At 34.4% G+C, this 19,382-nt stretch overlaps 1 protein-coding gene across 1 annotated transcript in view; it reads left to right on the top strand.

Annotated features, from left to right (window-relative positions):
* Positions 1 to 7,182, top strand: part of LOC126751709 (neuroendocrine convertase 2) — a 65,374-nt gene extending 58,192 nt beyond the window's left edge. The window contains exons 5-12 of the mRNA XM_050462182.1: positions 543 to 619; positions 934 to 1,022; positions 3,632 to 3,807; positions 4,172 to 4,485; positions 5,770 to 6,003; positions 6,088 to 6,252; positions 6,352 to 6,469; positions 6,532 to 7,182. Of these exons, the coding sequence (XP_050318139.1) occupies positions 543 to 619; positions 934 to 1,022; positions 3,632 to 3,807; positions 4,172 to 4,485; positions 5,770 to 6,003; positions 6,088 to 6,252; positions 6,352 to 6,469; positions 6,532 to 6,693 (1,335 nt within the window). The 3' untranslated portion in view covers positions 6,694 to 7,182. The remainder of the gene's footprint in view (positions 1 to 542; positions 620 to 933; positions 1,023 to 3,631; positions 3,808 to 4,171; positions 4,486 to 5,769; positions 6,004 to 6,087; positions 6,253 to 6,351; positions 6,470 to 6,531) is intronic.
* Positions 7,183 to 19,382: the final 12,200 nt, after the last annotated feature.

Below are 19,382 nucleotides of genomic sequence, written 5' to 3'. Positions count from 1 at the left end.
CATTGTATTTTTGAGCACACACACACATCTGTATTGTACTTCAAATTTTAACCATTGTATTCGTAACTTTTTAAAATATTCTAACAGTTGGCAAAGTGAGAAAGTCAACCCTTTAGTTTCAGTAGCCTATCAGCTTAAGCATTTTGTGAGATTAAAATAATCAGCAAATTAGCGGTATTTAAAGCGGTTTAGCCACAAAAAGGTTGCTTGGAAAATGCAAATTCAGTCAAGCACATACATTTTTGAGTACCTTCGCGTAAATAGAAGTCCTACAGTTTACGTGTTTACAAAGAAGAAGGGAGCTTTTTCCAATTAATGGGAATCTTATAAGCTTTAAACTTTTTTAATTAGAATTTAAATTCGGCTTCCCTATAATTTTTTCAGGCCGAAAAAAGAGAACCGATAATAAAAGTATAATCAGAAAAGGCTTTCTATTCTTCTGTTGTGTTACATTATTTTTGGTTTAAAAATTACATTGTATTTATAAGCATAAAAATATTTAAAGCTTTATTTCAAACATTTTTTATGCTATTGCCTTTCAGAATGCCGAGGCTAGCTACGACTTCAGCAGCAATGATCCCTTCCCTTATCCGCGTTACACCGATGACTGGTTCAATAGGTGAGCTAATCTCTTCGTAAGCCTTCTACGAGCTTTTATGTACACAAATAAACACAAATAAACATGTACATATATACACATATTATTACTATGGCATATTGTAATATGAAAGAGTGCGCAATGACGTTCAACAGACATAAATACTGCTGACACACATTTTATTTCACTATTATGACACTCCAATGAGTGTCCACCTGTAAAATATTCATACTTTTAAGATGCGCCCTTGGCGTTTATTTCCTCCCCCTTCGTCAACCACTATTCGGGTATTAACACATTCGTTTAATTTCGTCTTCTCCCCTTTTCGCTTGTAGTCATGGCACTCGTTGCGCTGGCGAAGTGGCTGCTGCCAGAGATAACGGTATATGCGGCGTTGGCGTGGCTTATGACAGTAAAATTGCAGGTAAGTTTCATCTTTGGGTCACGCTTACATATAAGTACTTGTGTGTGTGTGTTTTAGCCTTAAGGAAAATGGGTAATGTGTTGCGAAATCGCTTATTCCCTTCGTAGATTGTATGTCATAAAGATTATTACATGGATTTTATTATGTATGTATTAGGGTAGGTAAAAGAAACATTTTTTTTTTTGCTTGATACTCTGAAAGATAATTTCTAGGCACCTTTGAGAAAATCTCTTCAAGTGTGAGCTTGAACTTCATAGATTTTGTAGAAATTGAATGCTCTTCAAAAAAGGTCTATTACAATATCGGTTGAAGTTTGTCTATTTTAAGGCAAATTTTCTTAGAGTTGAGAGAACATGTCTCTCAATGTACCAAGCGAAAAAATGTTGGTTTTTTTTGATCCACCATAATATATGTATGCCATAGTAGGCATGCATGTGTGGGTATACTAACATTTTGTGTTTTCAAAATCGAAGTAACAAAATTGTTCTGAATTTCAATCCGATCAAAATGTGTGGAATTGAAATAAATTGAGGTATTCTGTATATTAATTAATCATAAAGAAAATATGTGAAAATAAATAGCACACCATTAGGGCTTTAGTCGCCTGAACCAAGGTCAGGTCAGCATGCTGCTGTTGTGACGTTGTTGGTCAAATCTACCTTTCTGCTTTTAAATGTAAGGTTCCTGACCTACGTCACGTGAATGGGACAATGGTCGTCTTAGAGTGGTTGGTGTTCACTGCACCATCCTTTTTCCAGGCTTAAACCTCTTTGTATTAAGTTGCAGAGAGTGTCCTCGAACTAGAAAAACTAGTAGGTCGTTCACGAAAGCCACCCGCGGAGACTTTCTTGAATGAAGCCATAGCTCACTTGATTGAGTGCGCAGTAAACAATTGCCTTGCGACTACCAAATCTAAGCGAGATGGCTTGTGTTCGCCTAGATACTGGTCTTCATGAATTGATTCCGGAAAGTGCGCCCGTAGAAGTGGCGTCGCTCTTTCTCTCGCATTGGTCGTACACGTCCCGTCGCATCTTTGAATCGCTAATACTGCGTCAGACTTGCCTCTGGTCAGAGACTTGTGCATCATAGCCGCTTCTGGTGTAGAGGTGGCTATTTAACAGAATCTCCTAAAGTTTGCCTGTTTTGCAGAGCTAATCTCCTTGTTATATGACGTTAGACTTTATTTATATTCCTCCCACATCCAAGTATGTTTCACCTTATTGAAGCACCTCCGTATCTTTTTCCTAAGTTTTGAGAGTTCGTTTTACAGTTGCGCCTGTTGGTGATCGCCTTTAGGGGCATCTGCAATGCTAAGCGTCTTTGATGAACTGGTTTAGCGCAGACAGTCGGCGTTCCAGTCCTGGACCCGTAACAATTCTGCCTATTTGCCCCTCTCCGCTCACATTCATACTTAGCGTATCCCAGAAGGTATTCCAGTTTGAGTTCCGGGGATTATGTTTGGAAGGGAGTTGCTAAACTTCTATTTCTAGCGCGAACTTTAAGATGCTATGATCTGACAAGGAGGGCTCTGCTGACACTCTCCTTTGTGACATCATTCCATTCATAGGGTCGTTACCCAAAGTGATGTCGAGCATCTCCCTCCTACTTATGGTGACAAAAGTGGGTTCACAACCTACATTTTCCATAGCTAAGCTACTGCTATATATGTATGTATATACTCCAAAAAGAACTCAACTCGTGTTGTATTGCAGTCCGTACTGCTCAATTCCGTGTGATCGGCGTTCGCATTACATCCCAGAATCAGGGGCAGCTGATGTCGCCTGCTGTGACTCATAAGTCTGTCAACAGCCTCTGGGGGTGCTGTGGATCTGCTCCTTCATCTCGGCTTCAAATCGTTCATGCTGGTTAACTGATGTCGGGAAATGGTTAATAACCATATTTTCTATTTTTGTGTGTCAATATCAATGAATATTTCGGTATCCCACCAATTTCTAAGTGGGTGCATTTAGCTTGATTAAAGTCGATAATGCGCTATATTTCCCAAATTAAAGAGATGCTTTTGGGAACAATAATTACACCGCTCCAAAAGTCTTTTAAAGTGAAAAAAAGATCTTGAAAATGTCTGCAAGGACTCTCCAAAAGGTGAAAACAAAGAATTATTCCGATTGTTCAGTTTGTATGGCAGCTCTTTTGGTCCTATATCGGCGGTTCTGACGAATGAGCAGCTTCTTGGGAAGAAAAAGGGTTTCAGTTCGGTATTTCAAAATAAAACGTTTACTATTGCCATTAGTAAAATTTTTGGGAGGAAAGTAGAAACATCTAATTACTTTGGATTTGAAAAACATTCCCTGGCAATGTAGAAATGTTGCGGTTTGACGACCACAAGGGGGTTTGAAGCTTATTTTCATTCTGAAAGCATTTTAGTTTAAATCTGATTATGGCAAAATGTTCGGCAACTAAAATGTAAAATCCAGCGCAAATATTGTCACAGCTTTTAGCTTCCTAAAAGCACTAATTGATTTACATATCTAGATATATACTTATATATGTACATAACATTTGCGTATGCGGTTTTGGCAACCGTTAACCATATGTTGCCACTGTTGCCACGCATATCCTTGACTCAATTTCACTTTTACATTCCGTAGGCATACGCATGCTGGATCAGCCGTACATGACCGACTTAATCGAGGCCAATTCGATGGGTCATGAACCGCATAAAATACATATTTACAGCGCATCCTGGGGACCCACCGACGATGGCAAAACCGTGGACGGACCGCGCAACGCCACCATGCGTGCTATAGTACAAGGCGTGAACGAGGTAAGTGAATTAATGAGTGGAGGCGGGCTATAAAGGCATACCTATGTATGTATGTCCATACTCAAGCGCGCTAAATCAATTTCTGCACTGGCACATGCCCATACATACATACAAACATACGGGGAATTAAGTGAAACTTGTTACAATCACCAACATCCCGAATATTACTCGCCATATATATGCACACATACATATGATGGTGTAAGTGCTTATGTATGTACATATGTGTTGTTATGTTTATACAAGTGGCTTTTAACGTCGCATATATGTTTGTATGTTCGTATGTGAGTACATGGGCTTGTGCTGTGAGCATATGGCATCCGCCTAACTTCGTTAACATGTAATATTCGTTGTTCTCCCGCAGGGTCGCAATGGTTTGGGCAACATTTACGTGTGGGCATCGGGCGACGGCGGCGAGGAGGACGACTGCAATTGCGATGGCTATGCGGCGTCTATGTGGACAATTTCCATTAACAGCGCCATTAACGATGGACAGAATGCACATTACGATGAGAGTTGTAGTTCAACGTTGGCCAGCACATTTAGTAACGGTGCCAAGGATCCCAACACTGGCGTGGCCACCACGGATTTGTACGGCAAATGCACAACCACACATTCCGGCACGAGTGCGGCGGCACCGGAGGCAGCCGGCGTGTTTGCGCTGGCACTCGAGGCAAAGTAAGTAGAGGCTGAATCAAGTGGTAATTTTACTAAGTATGCATTTAGTAAAGAGCTCTGCTAAATTGCTGTAAATATTACTTTAAATTCGGAAAACGTCTCTCGAACCGACGTTCGCATCGAATTAGTGGAATAGTATATTAAGGCATAATGTTTGGCGACACTCCGCCAGTGGGTACCTATGACTTTCATTAAAGCAGTGAGTTAAGTTGTAGATGATTTAGCGGCTCATACGACTGTCTTAGAGGGAAATGTATCTTCTTCTCTTGTTTGAATCTATTCATGTTCAATTTGTCAATCGTTTCTTTTGCGGCTAAGTTCTGTTCTTGACCTGAGGGTACAAAACGCGGCAAATGCTTGTTCAAAATTCTTTTTCAGTCCGTTAAAGAATCAAATCTCCAGACGTTGGTATCATACAATTCTTTTAATATCGCTCAGAATTTTAGCTTGTTTTTATGCCAAATTAGGATGAGAATCGAAAGAATATACAATCATTAACTTCCACCTGCTATTTTTGACGGATTCTTCTTTATTTGCATAGATACCGCTTACGCGGATATAGCCGAGTTCACAACAGCGTATATCGTCTTTCTCCACCTGGTCTTTCCAAGGGGGTTAAGGTCTTCCTCTTCCTCTGCTTCCCCGGGTGGGTACTGCGCCGTATATTGTCAGAGCTGGAGTGTTTTCATCTGTTCGGACGACATGCCTTATCCGGTGTAACCGATGTGTCTTAACTCGCTGAATTATGTCAATCTCGTGTTATATGTTGTACAGTTATCGTTCCATCGAATGCAATATTCGCCGTGGTCAACGCGCAAAGGACCATAAATTCTCCGCAGAATGTTTTTCTCGAAAACTTGTAACTTCGACTCATCAGATGTTGTCATCGTCCATGCCTTTGCGCCATATAGAAGGACGGGAATAATGAGTGACTTAGAGAGTTTGGTCTTTGTTCGTCGAGAGAGAACTTTACTTCCCGATTGCCAACTCAGTTCGGAGTAGCACCTGTTGGCAAAAATTATCCTGCGGTAGATTTCGAGACTGACATTGTTGTTGCTGTTAATGCTGGTTCCAAGATAGACGAAATTATCTACGACTTCGAAGTTATATCTGTCAACAGTGTCGTTTGTTATCGAACGGTTCGGAGACGTCCTTCTCGGTCCTGACGGATTAGTTCGGTTAAAAAACCACAGCTGATCCCCTATTTAAAGAATCCATTGCAGATCCCAAATTTAATCGAAAAGATTTAATCACTAATACTCCGCAATTCATTTTTATTTGCAGTCCATCGCTCACATGGCGCGACATACAGCATTTGACTGTGCTGACTTCCAAGCGTAATTCACTATTCGACGCTAAGAATCGCTTCCACTGGACAATGAATGGAGTGGGTCTGGAGTTCAATCACCTTTTCGGCTTTGGAGTTTTGGACGCTGGCGCTATGGTGACCTTGTCCAAGCAATGGCGGTCAGTGCCGGCGCGGTATCACTGTGAAGCTGGGGAAATTGTGGAACCAAAGTGAGTAGAAACGGTGTAAAAGTGGGATGAAATACCTATGTATATTATATATATACTTTTATTCAATATATATTTATATTTTAGTCCAATTTATACCGGACGCTCAATGTTTCTGGAAATAAAAACGGATTCTTGCAAAGGCACTGACACCGAAGTGAATTATCTGGAGCATGTGCAGGCGGTTATCTCCGCCAATGCCACGAGACGAGGAGACTTGGAGCTATTCCTTACTTCGCCGATGGGTACTAGGTGAGCGTTTAAAACTAGCGACTGACTTCGTCTAAAGAATACGATATTTACCAAGTTTTCATTGCTAAATATTTTATTATTTATATACTTTCATTGTAGATCAATGATATTGTCGCGTCGCGCCAATGACGATGATCATCGTGATGGCTTCACAAAATGGCCGTTCATGACCACACATTCATGGGGCGAGTACCCACACGGCACGTGGAAATTGGAGGTACGCAACGACGTTCTATATTCATTTTCTTTTTAAATTTATTTAAACATTTGTATGTGTAGGCACGTTTCAATTCACCGCAACCACGCTCCGGCTGGCTCATCGAATGGTCGCTTGTGCTGCACGGCACCAAGGAGGCGCCCTATCGCACACTCTCACCCGCTTCGCCGCACTCCAAGCTGGCCATCGTGAAAAAAGCGCACGAGGACCGCAAGATGAAGTAGACAGATCAACCACCGAAAAGCGAAAAATTCACCAGAATTTACTAAAGCAAAATTCCATATGCGAGAGGAGGAGGATCAGGGCCGAAATACAGCAGAATAAACAAAATGAGAAATGTGTGGTTACAAGAAGAACCCAAAGTTAATGCAGGTGGCAAGGCCGCAAACCAGAGTTTCAATAGAAAAGCAAATACAATTTTTCAGTTGTCAAACACTTAAAGAAACAAAAACAACATACAATGCTTTAACAAAGCATTGCAAACAACAAATCTGAGCAACAACAACTGGCGTGAAGAATTCGAGTATGCAACATGCTGCAGGAAAACTGAGCGCGAGCAATCTGTTTGGGAAATTTCTCACTTCAAATTTTTTTTTTACATTTTCGGTATTTTTTTAAATTTGTACTAAAAAGTTCAAACCATTTTTTATTTCTTGCTAAATTAAAAAAAAATGTATAAATATATATAGACAATTTCTCCGTTTCATAGTAAATGCCTAAGCTGTTTTATCTTCGAAAATGTGATTGTAAATACATACCTACATACTTACATACATACTTTTAGCGCTAACATAATATGTTTAAAATTTTCTTTCAATAAAATAAATTTGTCTACAATTGCAAAAGACTTCTGTGAATAATTGTCTTACACTTACAACGCACATGAAGCTTAGAGACATTATATTTAAATGAAAAATACATACATACAAATTTATTGTAATTATAAAAAACATTTATTTATTTAATTATTATATTATTTTTTATATTTATTTTTATAGAAAAATATTAAAAAAAATATATTTTATTTTATAATTATTGATTATTAATGAGTATTAATAAATAATTAAATTTATATATTTATTATATCAATATTCATAATTTTTAATTTTTTAAAATTATTTTTATTTTTTCTTGTTTTAAGCATTTTTCTTTATTTTTGGGCGTTTATTTTACATAAAAACGTAATTTAAAAAGAATTCGAAAAATATATGCATACATACAAATATAAATGTACATATGTATATAATACATAATTTTTTAATATACATACATATATGACAATTATAACAAAAAAAAATTTGAATTATAAAAAATATTTTTTTTTATTTTCTACTTTGAAATATTTAGTTTTTCTCTTTGTGGTTTAATTTAATAAAAAAATAAATAAAAGATACATATATGAAATTGAAATATACATATTTTTTTAATATTCATATATGTATAACCCGCATTAAAAAGTTGTAATTATGAAAACAGAAAACTAAAATCGTTTATAAAAAAATTTTTGAATTAAATATATTCATTCTGTATTATGAAACTTTTTTTTACTGTTTGTCGCTTCATTTAATAAAAAATTAATTATTAAAAAGTGTATGAAATAAAAATATATGTATATATTTTTTAAGATTTATATAATAAACAATATGACAAAAAAAATTAAATACAAAAAAAGTTATTACATTTTATATTTTAATTTTATTTACATTAAATTTTATATTTTACAGCTTTTATTTTTGTTTTTTTTTATCAATTAACTACGAAAACAGTATTGTTAAAATTTAAAAGAAATTAAAAATATCTATATTCTTGGTTATTATATGGTATATACATATACATATGTATATACATATATGCTAATAAAAGGAGATAAAAAAAATTTCATTATAAAAAATAATTATTATAATTATTAAAAATTTTAATTATTAAAAAAAAAAAATAAAAATTATAATAATAAAAATTAATTTTTTTTTAATAATTACAACGGTTTTATTTTTCTATTATATTCATATTTATAATAATAAAAATATCGATATTTTTAATTTTTGTTAAATTTTAATAATATTTTTTTGTAATTAAATGGCAAAAAAATAAAAAAAAACTTTAAAATATAAAATATAATATAAAAAATAATAGTTTTTGTTTTTTGTATAATTAAAATTTTCATTTCTTCTGTTTTCCGATTAATTAAAAAATATAAATGTTAAAATCTAAAGGAATAAAACATACATATATATTTTTTAAGACACATACAATATAATATAATACGCGGGTTACTGAAAATCTAATAAAATTAAAAATACATGTTTTGCCATTTCAATAAAAGATAAAAAAATTTTTAGTTAATTTAAAAATTATTTGTTAACTATATTAAAAAAATTTGATCGTTTCTTAATTTAATTAACAAACAATTTTTTTATTAATTAAAAATATATGTTTTTTAAATAATGTATAACTTAAATGGTAAACATATTTTTTAATTTGTTTACTTCAAATTTATTTTTTTTTAATTTCATTAAAAAGAAATCTTTGAAATTGAAATGAAAAAAATAAAAATATATGATTTTTGTTTTTGAAAAAAATGCTGTAATATTTATTTAAAAAAATACTTTAAAATTTAATTTAAAATGAATAAAAAAAATAAAATTGATTTTTAAAATATTAATTTTTGTAAATTTTCTTTTTGTTCCTTTTATTATTGGTTTTTATTTATTTTTCTTATTATTTTTTTAACATAATGAAACTCATTTCACTTGCTTACACATATAGACCCTGGTGTCTATAAAATGGCACCCTTTTTAATATTTTTTAACTTTTTAAAAATGACCAAAAAAGCGCAGTAAATGTCGTTTTAGCACACTTCTTCATCTTAACCTTACTAACAGTATATTCAGCAAACATAATACACATAACTGCATATATGTATATGTGTTCTTCCACGCAGAGTATATATACATATACATGAAAGTTAACTAATTATATTGTTACTTAAATATAAATAAAAAGTGTAAACAAAATTCACTCACCAACACATATATGTACTTGTATGTATACTAAGAACCACTCCGAAAAATTTGATTTTTAATAAAATGCCTAAAACATATTTTTAAAAACAAATTTCTAATAACAAAAAATATAAATAAACAAACAAATGTAATATAACTATACATACATATAAACGCAACTATCTAAACGCCTAAATATATACAACTGTATTAACAAATTAATTAAACTTTAATACTTTAACTTGAGGCCATTTAGGATCTCTTAGCTGTAACTATATACATACATATTTACATATATACAAATTAAGTTTTAATTTTATGGCTGAAACTTCTTTTCCAACTGTTTCTTTATATTTATATATATATGTATATGAACTCCAACTGTAAACATATGAACATTCTATATCTATACATATACTTATATATATAATATACGTACATACATATATGTATAAAAAACTATAAATAATGCGTATAGAAGAGAAAACACTCATTTAGTGACCAAGCACTGTATTTAAAAATTATATAATCTACATATACATACATATGTACATGTACATGTAAAATGTGAAACGAGTGGAGGAGCGTATGTATATTTAGTTGAATTTTATGTAGAGTTTAGCTCTTAGCTTGTTGCAACATGCAAAGTGTAATGAATGTCTTCAGCACAGTGAGGCAAAATGTGATGCTCACGGTACAAAGTGCAAAAAAACCAACAACAACAAAAAACTTAAAAAAATATTAGAAAAAGCTAAATAAAATTTATAAATAATGTTTGCCTAGGCGTTTGCATATTTGTTTAGATTATTTTTTGCTGAAACTGCCAGGGCTAGATTTTCCGTTAGAATATTTTCCAGCAACATTTGATTTCTTTCGGGGGCCAAAAACAATTTTTTTTTAGAAATTCGTATTTCTTCGCGTTTATGCAGTTCTAAATAAAAAACAAAACAAAAAACAAAAACAATAAGCAACGTATTCTTGTAGGTGTGTCGCAGGTGAACACACTCATTGAGATTCTGTATGTCAAATGTTATGCAATGTGTGGTGAATAGCAGTCGATGTTAATTGTTAAAGTTTGTGGACGGAAGCATATACATACATACATACATACAAACAATAAACCAATTGCACATGCACACACATATGCAAACTGAGAAATAATATTAAAAGCAAGAAAAATAGCAACAAATGTATATGCAAACTATATAAAATGAAGATAAATGTTTATAAAAGTAAATAAAAAAAAGAAATAAAATAAAAATAAAGAAAGTATCATATATATATAATTTATATATATACATATATAAATAGAGAATGGTGTATTACTTGTATGTATATGAGATGAAATGTGCAAGAATTAATTGTATAGAATTAAATAAGATAAAACAGGCATAAAATAATATTTACAGCATAAGTACATACATACATACATATATATATATTAATATACAAACACATACCTAAATATAATATAATATAATAACAATAATAATAATCAATATAACCTTTGATGTTGTAGATACTATTTTAGTTAAAAAAAATACAAACATATATTTATTTGCAAGCATACCAATACATACGTAATATTTATTTCAATTGATTTCACCGAGCCACAAACATCCACACACACACACACATACATATGCACACCTATACATAATATGTAGCAAGCGTACTCGTAGTTTAGTATGTTTAGTTGTTTTTTTTCGAATTCTAAATACATATTTACTAGGTTTTGTAAATAAATAAAAAGTTCTATTAATTATGGTATACTCATTGCAAATGGTTTCCACTACTTTAGAATATCTGCTGTTTACCGCAGCTCTTTTATACAAACTGTGGGCAAAAAATAGTTAGACTTTTAAATTTAAATTTCGGGCGAAAACACATTCGTCGAAATATTTTGTTTTCTAGGTTGATAAACAATGAAAATAATCACTAGCGTTTAGTAGACGCCTGTCTTCTTGAAGTCGAAAGGATCAGTGAAAACCATTTTGAAAGATCATTTGGTCCTTAGAAAAGTGAAAACACGATTGATTCCAAAATCACTAAATTAAAAAAAAACAGTGTCGCGTTAACGTCCTTGACACAATGCTTTCTGACTACCAGGATGTCATGAAACGTATTATTACTGGCGATGAGTCTTGGATCTATGCTTACGACCCGGAAACAGATGATCAATCGGCCGAATATCGTAGCAGAGGTGAACCGAAGCCGTAAAACCACGTCAAAGCAGGTCAATAATCAAAGACATGTTGAGAGTTTTCTTCGATTATCGAGGTGTGGTGCACTCCGAATTCCTTCCGACAGGCCAACTGTCAACAAGGAATACTATTTGAGGTTACACTACGTTTGCGTGAAATTATTCGGAACAAGAGGCCGGAATAATGGGCAGACAACTCTTGGTTTTTGCACTGCGATAATGCACCATCGCATACTACATTGATTCTTAATGAGCTTTTCGCCCAATTTTCCACCAATATCGTGCCGCAACCACCATATACAGCTGGTTTAGCTCCGTGTGACTTCTGGCTGTTAAGCAAACTCAAACGACCGTCCCGAGGAAATCGTTTTGAGTCAATTGAAGACATAAAAACTGAATTAAAGGAAAAAGCATATTTCCGAAATTGGCTTTAACAAATGTTTCCAGAATTGGTAGAAACGTTTGCACAAGTGTATTGGGACCAAGGGTGACATAGATTTTGAAGAATAAATTATGAACAAAGTCTTACTATTATTTGCTCATAATTCCAAATTCTTTCCGGGACCAGCTGGTGTTTTGAGTGAAACTTCAGACCTTAGTTTCCATAAATGAAAGTATTATGCCTTGAAATGTTTTCGGTTCAATCCGTTCCAATCAAGTAAGCAGTCGAAACAGTGGCAATCTCTAATCCAACATCATTCTAAGGTCAATGCAATACATAGTGAAACACATTCCAATTTTCAGGTATGAGAAACTTTTTCTAAGCTCCTTTAGGCACTCGCGAGCTTAAATGAAGAGTACTTACAACTAATAGATGCCATAAAAGGATACTTAACAATTTAAAAATTCAATACATTTTTGATATATTAAAATAGATATAAAAAGAGGTCTCAGAAGTGTCAAATATTGCTATTTAAAAGTTTGAATGTTTTATGAGGGCGGACCTTTATAACACACAGATGCATTTCTTATAGGAACTAAATCTGATACCGTAGTTAACGGCCAACGGTTAGCATCGAACGGAGAACTAACAAAGTTCTTTTAAGCACGCTTTTTGATGTCAACACGAACTATGGTTACTTAGTAAAGAAAAAATATATTTTATGAAGATCTTTTACCTTATTTTGATGACTCAGGCAGCTATACGATATAGTGTTTCAATTTAAATAATATGTTCGTAGATGTGAGCGTTGCCAACTCAAATGTAATCTATGTATGTCAAAATTCGTCAAGCTTGAAAAAAATTTTTTCATAACAAAGCATGGTTTTCATATAATTTTTTATTTTTTTATGCTAAAGTGGTCCAATATCGACGGTTCTGATGAATGATCCAACTTACTAATACAACTTGGTAGCATAACCGCTTCAGGGTATAAATATTCATCCAAGATAAGGTAAGAATAGTAAAGACAAACATTTTTTGTGAAAATGAGATACTAATTTTGAAAGGTTAAGTAAAAAAAAAATTATTCAAAGTTTTGACCATCGCTTTTACAAATTTTGACCACTTTTATTGCAATTTGTGGATACCATGCCAATAGAAATGTTCGTCTATGAGGATTGAAGTGCTGCTCAGCCAATGCGTGTCCAATCGATGAAAACAAATGGTAACCGGTGAATACGACGGGTGGAGTAGCAGCTCTCAGCCAAGTACTTTGATTATATCCTGAACCGATTTTGCTTCGTGCAGGTGCATTGTAGTGTAACAAAATTACTTTGCTGTGTCTTCTGACTCATTCTGGTCGTTTTTCGATCAATGCATGGTTTAAATTGATCATTTGTTATCTATAGCGATTAGTATTAACAGTTTCAACAGGTTTTAAAAGCTCATGATATATCTCATATATCTGATTCCACCAAACACAGAGCATTGCCTTCTTACCTCATCGATCTGTTTTTGCAGTCGATGTTTGTTCGGATTAACCCGTGATTTTCTCCGTTTAGGATTCTTAAAATAAATTCATTTTTCATCGCCAGTGAAAATTCGTTGCAAAACTGATTTTCTTTTGTGTCTTTGAAGCAAAATTTCACAAGTATTTTTTCGGGTTTCCATTTGTCTTTCATTCAATTCATATGACAGCCATTTTTTGCAATTTTGGATCCCTTCCCCGAGCTTCGTATGGTCTGAAATTGTTTGCTGTGGAACACTTAACATGGCTGCAATTTACTTTTAACTCAAAATGTCATCTTAATCCAATATTTCTCGCAGTTCAGCGTCTTCAAACATCTTTGGTGGTCTTCCGCGTTCTTCATTTCTCACATCAAAATCATTATCACCGTTGAAACCATCTTTGATATGCATTCTCCGTTATGAATCTACATTCTCTATGGCAGTTGACTGCTCGCTATAATGAAGCTTAAAGCTTTTTCCGAAGCTTTTTATGGTTCAATGGGTGTATGCCTAGCTAAAACACGATGCGTGTATATTATGGAATGAAACAACAGAGTAGCGAGTGGAACAAGAGAAAGTTGCACAATACAGGCTGTTGTTGTTTCACAAATTTGGAGTTAGTTATTTCCCATCCTACATTTTCCTAAAAAATGCTTATGCAGCTGACCTCCGACCATTATGAGTTAAAGATTTTTCAACATTTCTGCAACGCTTTCGAAAACCAACAATGTTTTTTAAGTAAAATTAATTTTGAAGACTATTTGCAAAAACCATATTTCACAAATGAATTTAGTAATGATGAGCCAAAAGAACCGATTATTGGAAAACAATTAGTGCAGCAATTAATTTTCGAAAAATTGACCGAACCAACAACGCAAGCTTCTTCTGTTCGTATGTCTTCTAGCAGGGCGTTGACAGAGCATATCTGTAGCTATGTGTGTGCAGGAGCCTGTGGTTGTTGAGAGCAAACACCTTCAATTGTATTACTCGCCGTCGGTTGGAATACTTTCAGCATGCCTAGGCTAACAACAACAACAAAACAATAATACAAACCAAACATTTAAGCATTTGGAATGCAGGTCAAGCGCACCACTGACCGACCAACAACAACAACAACATAAATAGTAACAGCAACAGCCACCAAATGAATGAAGCAACAAGCGACAACGGAAATATTAAACGCAGCTACTGGCTCGATAATGGCCATAAGCGAGTGCGGGCGGAAGCGCGAGAGAATTGCGTGAAACGGAAGAAATAGCTTAGTTGCGTTCGGGGCGTTGTCGCGGCATCCGATGCGTTCGTCGGGCTGGCGGGCGCCACGTGGTACGGGGTGGACGCGCTTTGGCCGCTGCTTACCTACTCTCATAAATCATTTTGCCCACATGGATGATAAATTTTCATGCTAATTGTTTTTCGGTTCAGAGTTTGCGAGAAATTCGTGTAATTCTAGGAGCAGCAAGCGAGCTTCTTCCTTTGAACAGCACGCAGTTTTTTTGTGGCATCTGTTGGTCGTGTGCAAGTTTTTGCTTTCGCTGGGGTTTTTCTTTTCTTTAAGATTGCTTGTAGGCGCTGCCTCTTTACATATGTAACCTTAACCGAGAACACAAAAGCAACAAATACTCGTACTTGTTTTATATATGTATGTACTTTAAGTGAATGTAAAAACTTCTTAAGAAGTAGATATGAGAACATTTTCTAGGAATTTTTTTTTCTAACAGGTTTGTAAGCGATTAAATTAACGCTTTGATTAATTGCTATAACAATAAATTAATATTTGATGATGAAACTTTTAATCAATATGAATAGAACCATAAATAGATTGGTATTTGGCAGAAGTCATCTAGCCTACATAAATATTGGCAAAAAATATCACAGCTCTACAAAAAAATGTCTCTTGTCCTGGACATAATAATAAATTTTGATGTTTTCAAGTGTCCAAATTACTGTTATATTCATGGAGGTATTGAATGTGCTTTCTTTTTATGAATATTTTATATTTTGATAAATTATTAGTTTGTTAATGACAAAATTTGTCTACACAATTTTTTCGCGCATATAAATAGCACATGATTCCCAATCTTTCGCTCTTTAATGAAAATAAGCGAAAAATTATGCGGACGGTTTGATTAAAAATCAAGCTTACATATATATCGGGTTACGACTCAACAAGCTGCTTTACTCAATGAAAATCTCTCTTTGCTTCAATAATAATAATAAGCATGCGCTGAGAAAAATAATATCCCAAATTCACAGAAGATGGTGCCTTCGGACAGTGGAAGGGAATAGGCGGCTGGAACAGGTAGACGTAATAAAAAAATGCAGATTATATCAAGTTTAAAACCTTTCTGGTTTTGTGTCGGTAGTTGAAAGTTTGCTTGCGATTCATAATGTACCAAATTATGAAGAAATTGTGAAAAATATGCTGACAAACTTTCAGACTTAAAAAGTAACTAGAGAAATTTTCAGTTATTTTAGGAAATTACAGTATAAAAAGTATAGTAATAAGTACGGTGGTTGATTGATGGTATTCATTGCGGGTTTGGCTTTAAATTCGGTCACAATCATGGCTAGATGCGATTGTTCTTTCACAATTCCGGTTGTTTGACGCAAACGTTTCAATACTTCTAAATGAATGTCGAGCTCTCTTGCAATCTCTCTAACACCAGCTTGCAGATTTTCGAGCACCATCCACTTTTTATTATTTTCATCAGTTGAAGAGGTCGAAGGTCGTCCAGAATGAGGCATGTCTTCAACGATCTGTCGCCCATATTTGAAGGCTTTGTACCACTCGTGGGCTTTTTTTTTTAATAAAACTAAATCACCGTTAGCTTTTTTAACAGAAATATTTCAATTTTAAATAAGAATTCTTGATTCATGAGATGGTCGTGGAACGCGGAGATGTTTAATATCGATACTTTTAAGAAATTGAAATGTCTGATCTACATTCATCGGTTAATAGGAAAGTGGTTTCTCAGCACATTTTTGACTAAAAAGTGCACAGTCATTGCTTAATTAAAGTGGCAAATCTAGTTTTGAAATTTCGTAAAAACTAAAATTTTTATTCCGTGCTATGCTAACATATGTACATTGGGGTGTTTTTTTATTTGAACAATTAATTTTTTTCAGTCCCGTCACGAGATTTCCTTGGAAATACCCTAAAAAAAATTCCATGAAAATTTTAGCCCTTAATATTAACATTAAGAACTGGACCAAGGCCTGTAAAAATTTTCCATAGAAAATACACTACAATCGTGATTTTTATCTTTAAATTTCTACAGATCAGAGGTATTTTATGGCATCGCTTTGACTTTAGACGCATATTTCTCAGAATTGTTCACTCTACAAAAGTGCACTCCTCATCTTTCGAGTCGATCCAAGTATCAATCCAATTTTTGACATCTTCATAAGAACTGAGGTGCTCGTTAGCTAGACCGTGTGCCATCGATCGGAATAAGTGGTAGTCAGATGGAGCAACGTCTGGAGAATACGGCGGGTGGGATAAGATCTCCCATTTCAGCATCTCCTAATAGTTTTTACCACCTTTGCGACGTGAGGCCGAGCATTGTCATGCTGGAGAATGATTTTATCGTGTCTTTCCTCGTACTATGGCCGTTTTTTTTTAGTGCTCGGCTCAAACGCATCAAATGCGTTCGGTATCGATCTCCTGTGATGGATTCACTTGGCTTTAGCAGCTCATAATATATCACCCCCAGCTGGTCACACCAAATGCAGAGCATGACCATGACGACGTGAATGTTCAGTTTTTTCGTCGACGTGGAGGCATGTCCAGGCTTTCCCCGTTACTTTCTTCGCTTAAGATTATCGTAGTGGACCCATTTTTCATCGCCAGTTACAATGCGATGTAAAAATCTCTTTCGGCTGTGCCTTTGAAGCAGCTGTTCACATACAAAGAAGCGCCGTTCGACATCTCTTGGTTTCAAGTCGTAAGGAACCCAGTTTCCTTGTTTCTGAATGGCTTGAGATATGGCTTGCTGTGTCACTTGCAACGATTCGGCCAATTCTTCTTAGGTTTGAAACGTATCTTGGTCGAGTAATGCTTCCAATTCAGCATCTTCGAAAATCTTCTACCTTCCACCCCCATGCCGGTCTTCGACTTCATAATTACCATTCTTAAAACGTTGAAACCATTCGCGACATGTTCTTTCACATAGAACAGCCTCACCGTGCGTATCCGAAAGCATTCGATAAGCCTCAGCCGCACTTTTCTTGGAATTAAAAAAGAAAAAAGAAAAAAAGAAAAAGCAAAATTTCACGCGAATGTCGAGAACTCGGCTCAAAAATTGACATTTTCAGTTGACAATAAGTTCGGGATGCAAACAGATCTCTACAAATATTTTGATGGGTTAGTGTTGACACAAATGTCTAAGATCGATATAAAACGATTTAATCGATCAGTGCTTGACCCTAGAGACATCTACTGGAAAACGGAAGCAAAGTTGTAGACCTAATAATTTTTTTTTTAATATTTATTTATTTATTTAAAAATTTTTTTTTACAAAAATTTTCAAAAATAACAGAGTTATTTGCTGAAGGTGCAAAAAAAAAATACCCCCAATTGCTTACATGATTCCGGCCGAATGAGTAGCTGAAACAAAAAAAATCATAAAGTTTATTATATTTCCTATACAATAACCTAAAATTTTTGAAAAATATCAAAGGTTAACAAAAATGGCGTAATTTTGAAAAAAAAATTCTTTTTAGGTAAAAAATGGTCGTTTTTAATGTCAAATTGACAATTTTTACCCAATCAAAAAGATCGTAGGTCATTGTATAGTAAATGTTTTAACAATACCAATACAATTTGATGTCGATCGGTTGATTTCACGTTAAGTTATGATGTCAGCAATTGTGAAATATGTCGTTTCGAGAAAACCCCGTTAGAAGTTTCACTTATATATGTTTGTACCTGCGAGCGGTCGCTCTTTAGAACGCTGCCATCCAAAAGTTATTCAAGATACGACCTTGCTGATTTCATTTTTTTACCATGAACAGGGCAAATTAAGTTTGCCACGAAGTTTGTAACACCCAGAAGGAAGCGGGAGACCCTATAAAGTATATATATAAATGATCAGTATGTTGAGCTGAGCCGATTTAGCCATGTCCGTCTGTCTGTCTGTCCGTCCGTCTGTCTGTATATATACGAACTAGTCCCTCAGTTTTTAAATTATCGTTTTGAAATTTTGTAAACGTCATTTTCTCTTTAAGGAGCTGCTCATTTGTCGGAACTGCCGTTAACGGACGACTATAACATATAGCTGCCATACAAACTGAACAATCGGAATCAAGTTCTTGTATCGAAAACTTTCACATTTGACAATGTATATTCACGAAATTTGACATGGATTACTGCTGAAGGTAATGATATGATCTCCGAAAAAATTGTTCAGATCGGATTACTATAGCATATAGCTTCCATACAAACTGAACACAAAGTTACTAAAAGAAATTCACCTGTGATGGGTATATTAGCTTCGGTGCAGTCGAAGTTAACGTTTTTTCTTGTTTTTTTTTTTTTTTTTGAAAGTGACACACTGGTATAGCCCCTTAAGCGGTACAACTAGTGTGACAGCCTGAAAATAACGATTTTTGTGAATTAAAAAAAATTGTATTAATTATTTAAACATTTTTATGAATATTTTATGTCTTTTGTTTTTTAATACACATTACGGACCTCGCAGTGAATGAACGAGTCTGTGATATTATTTTTTCCGCATTTTTTGTGTCATCGAGTACTCGTATTCCTTCCGAGTTCGCTTATAACGACAATCACCGCTCGATGGTTAAGACGAAGCGTTT

The sequence above is a fragment of the Bactrocera neohumeralis genome, chromosome 2, assembly GCF_024586455.1.
Source record: "Bactrocera neohumeralis isolate Rockhampton chromosome 2, APGP_CSIRO_Bneo_wtdbg2-racon-allhic-juicebox.fasta_v2, whole genome shotgun sequence".
NCBI classification, from domain to species: Eukaryota; Metazoa; Arthropoda; class Insecta; order Diptera; family Tephritidae; genus Bactrocera; species Bactrocera neohumeralis.
Note: the sequence above shows the minus strand (reverse complement) of the source record. Positions and strands in the feature narration are given on the sequence as shown.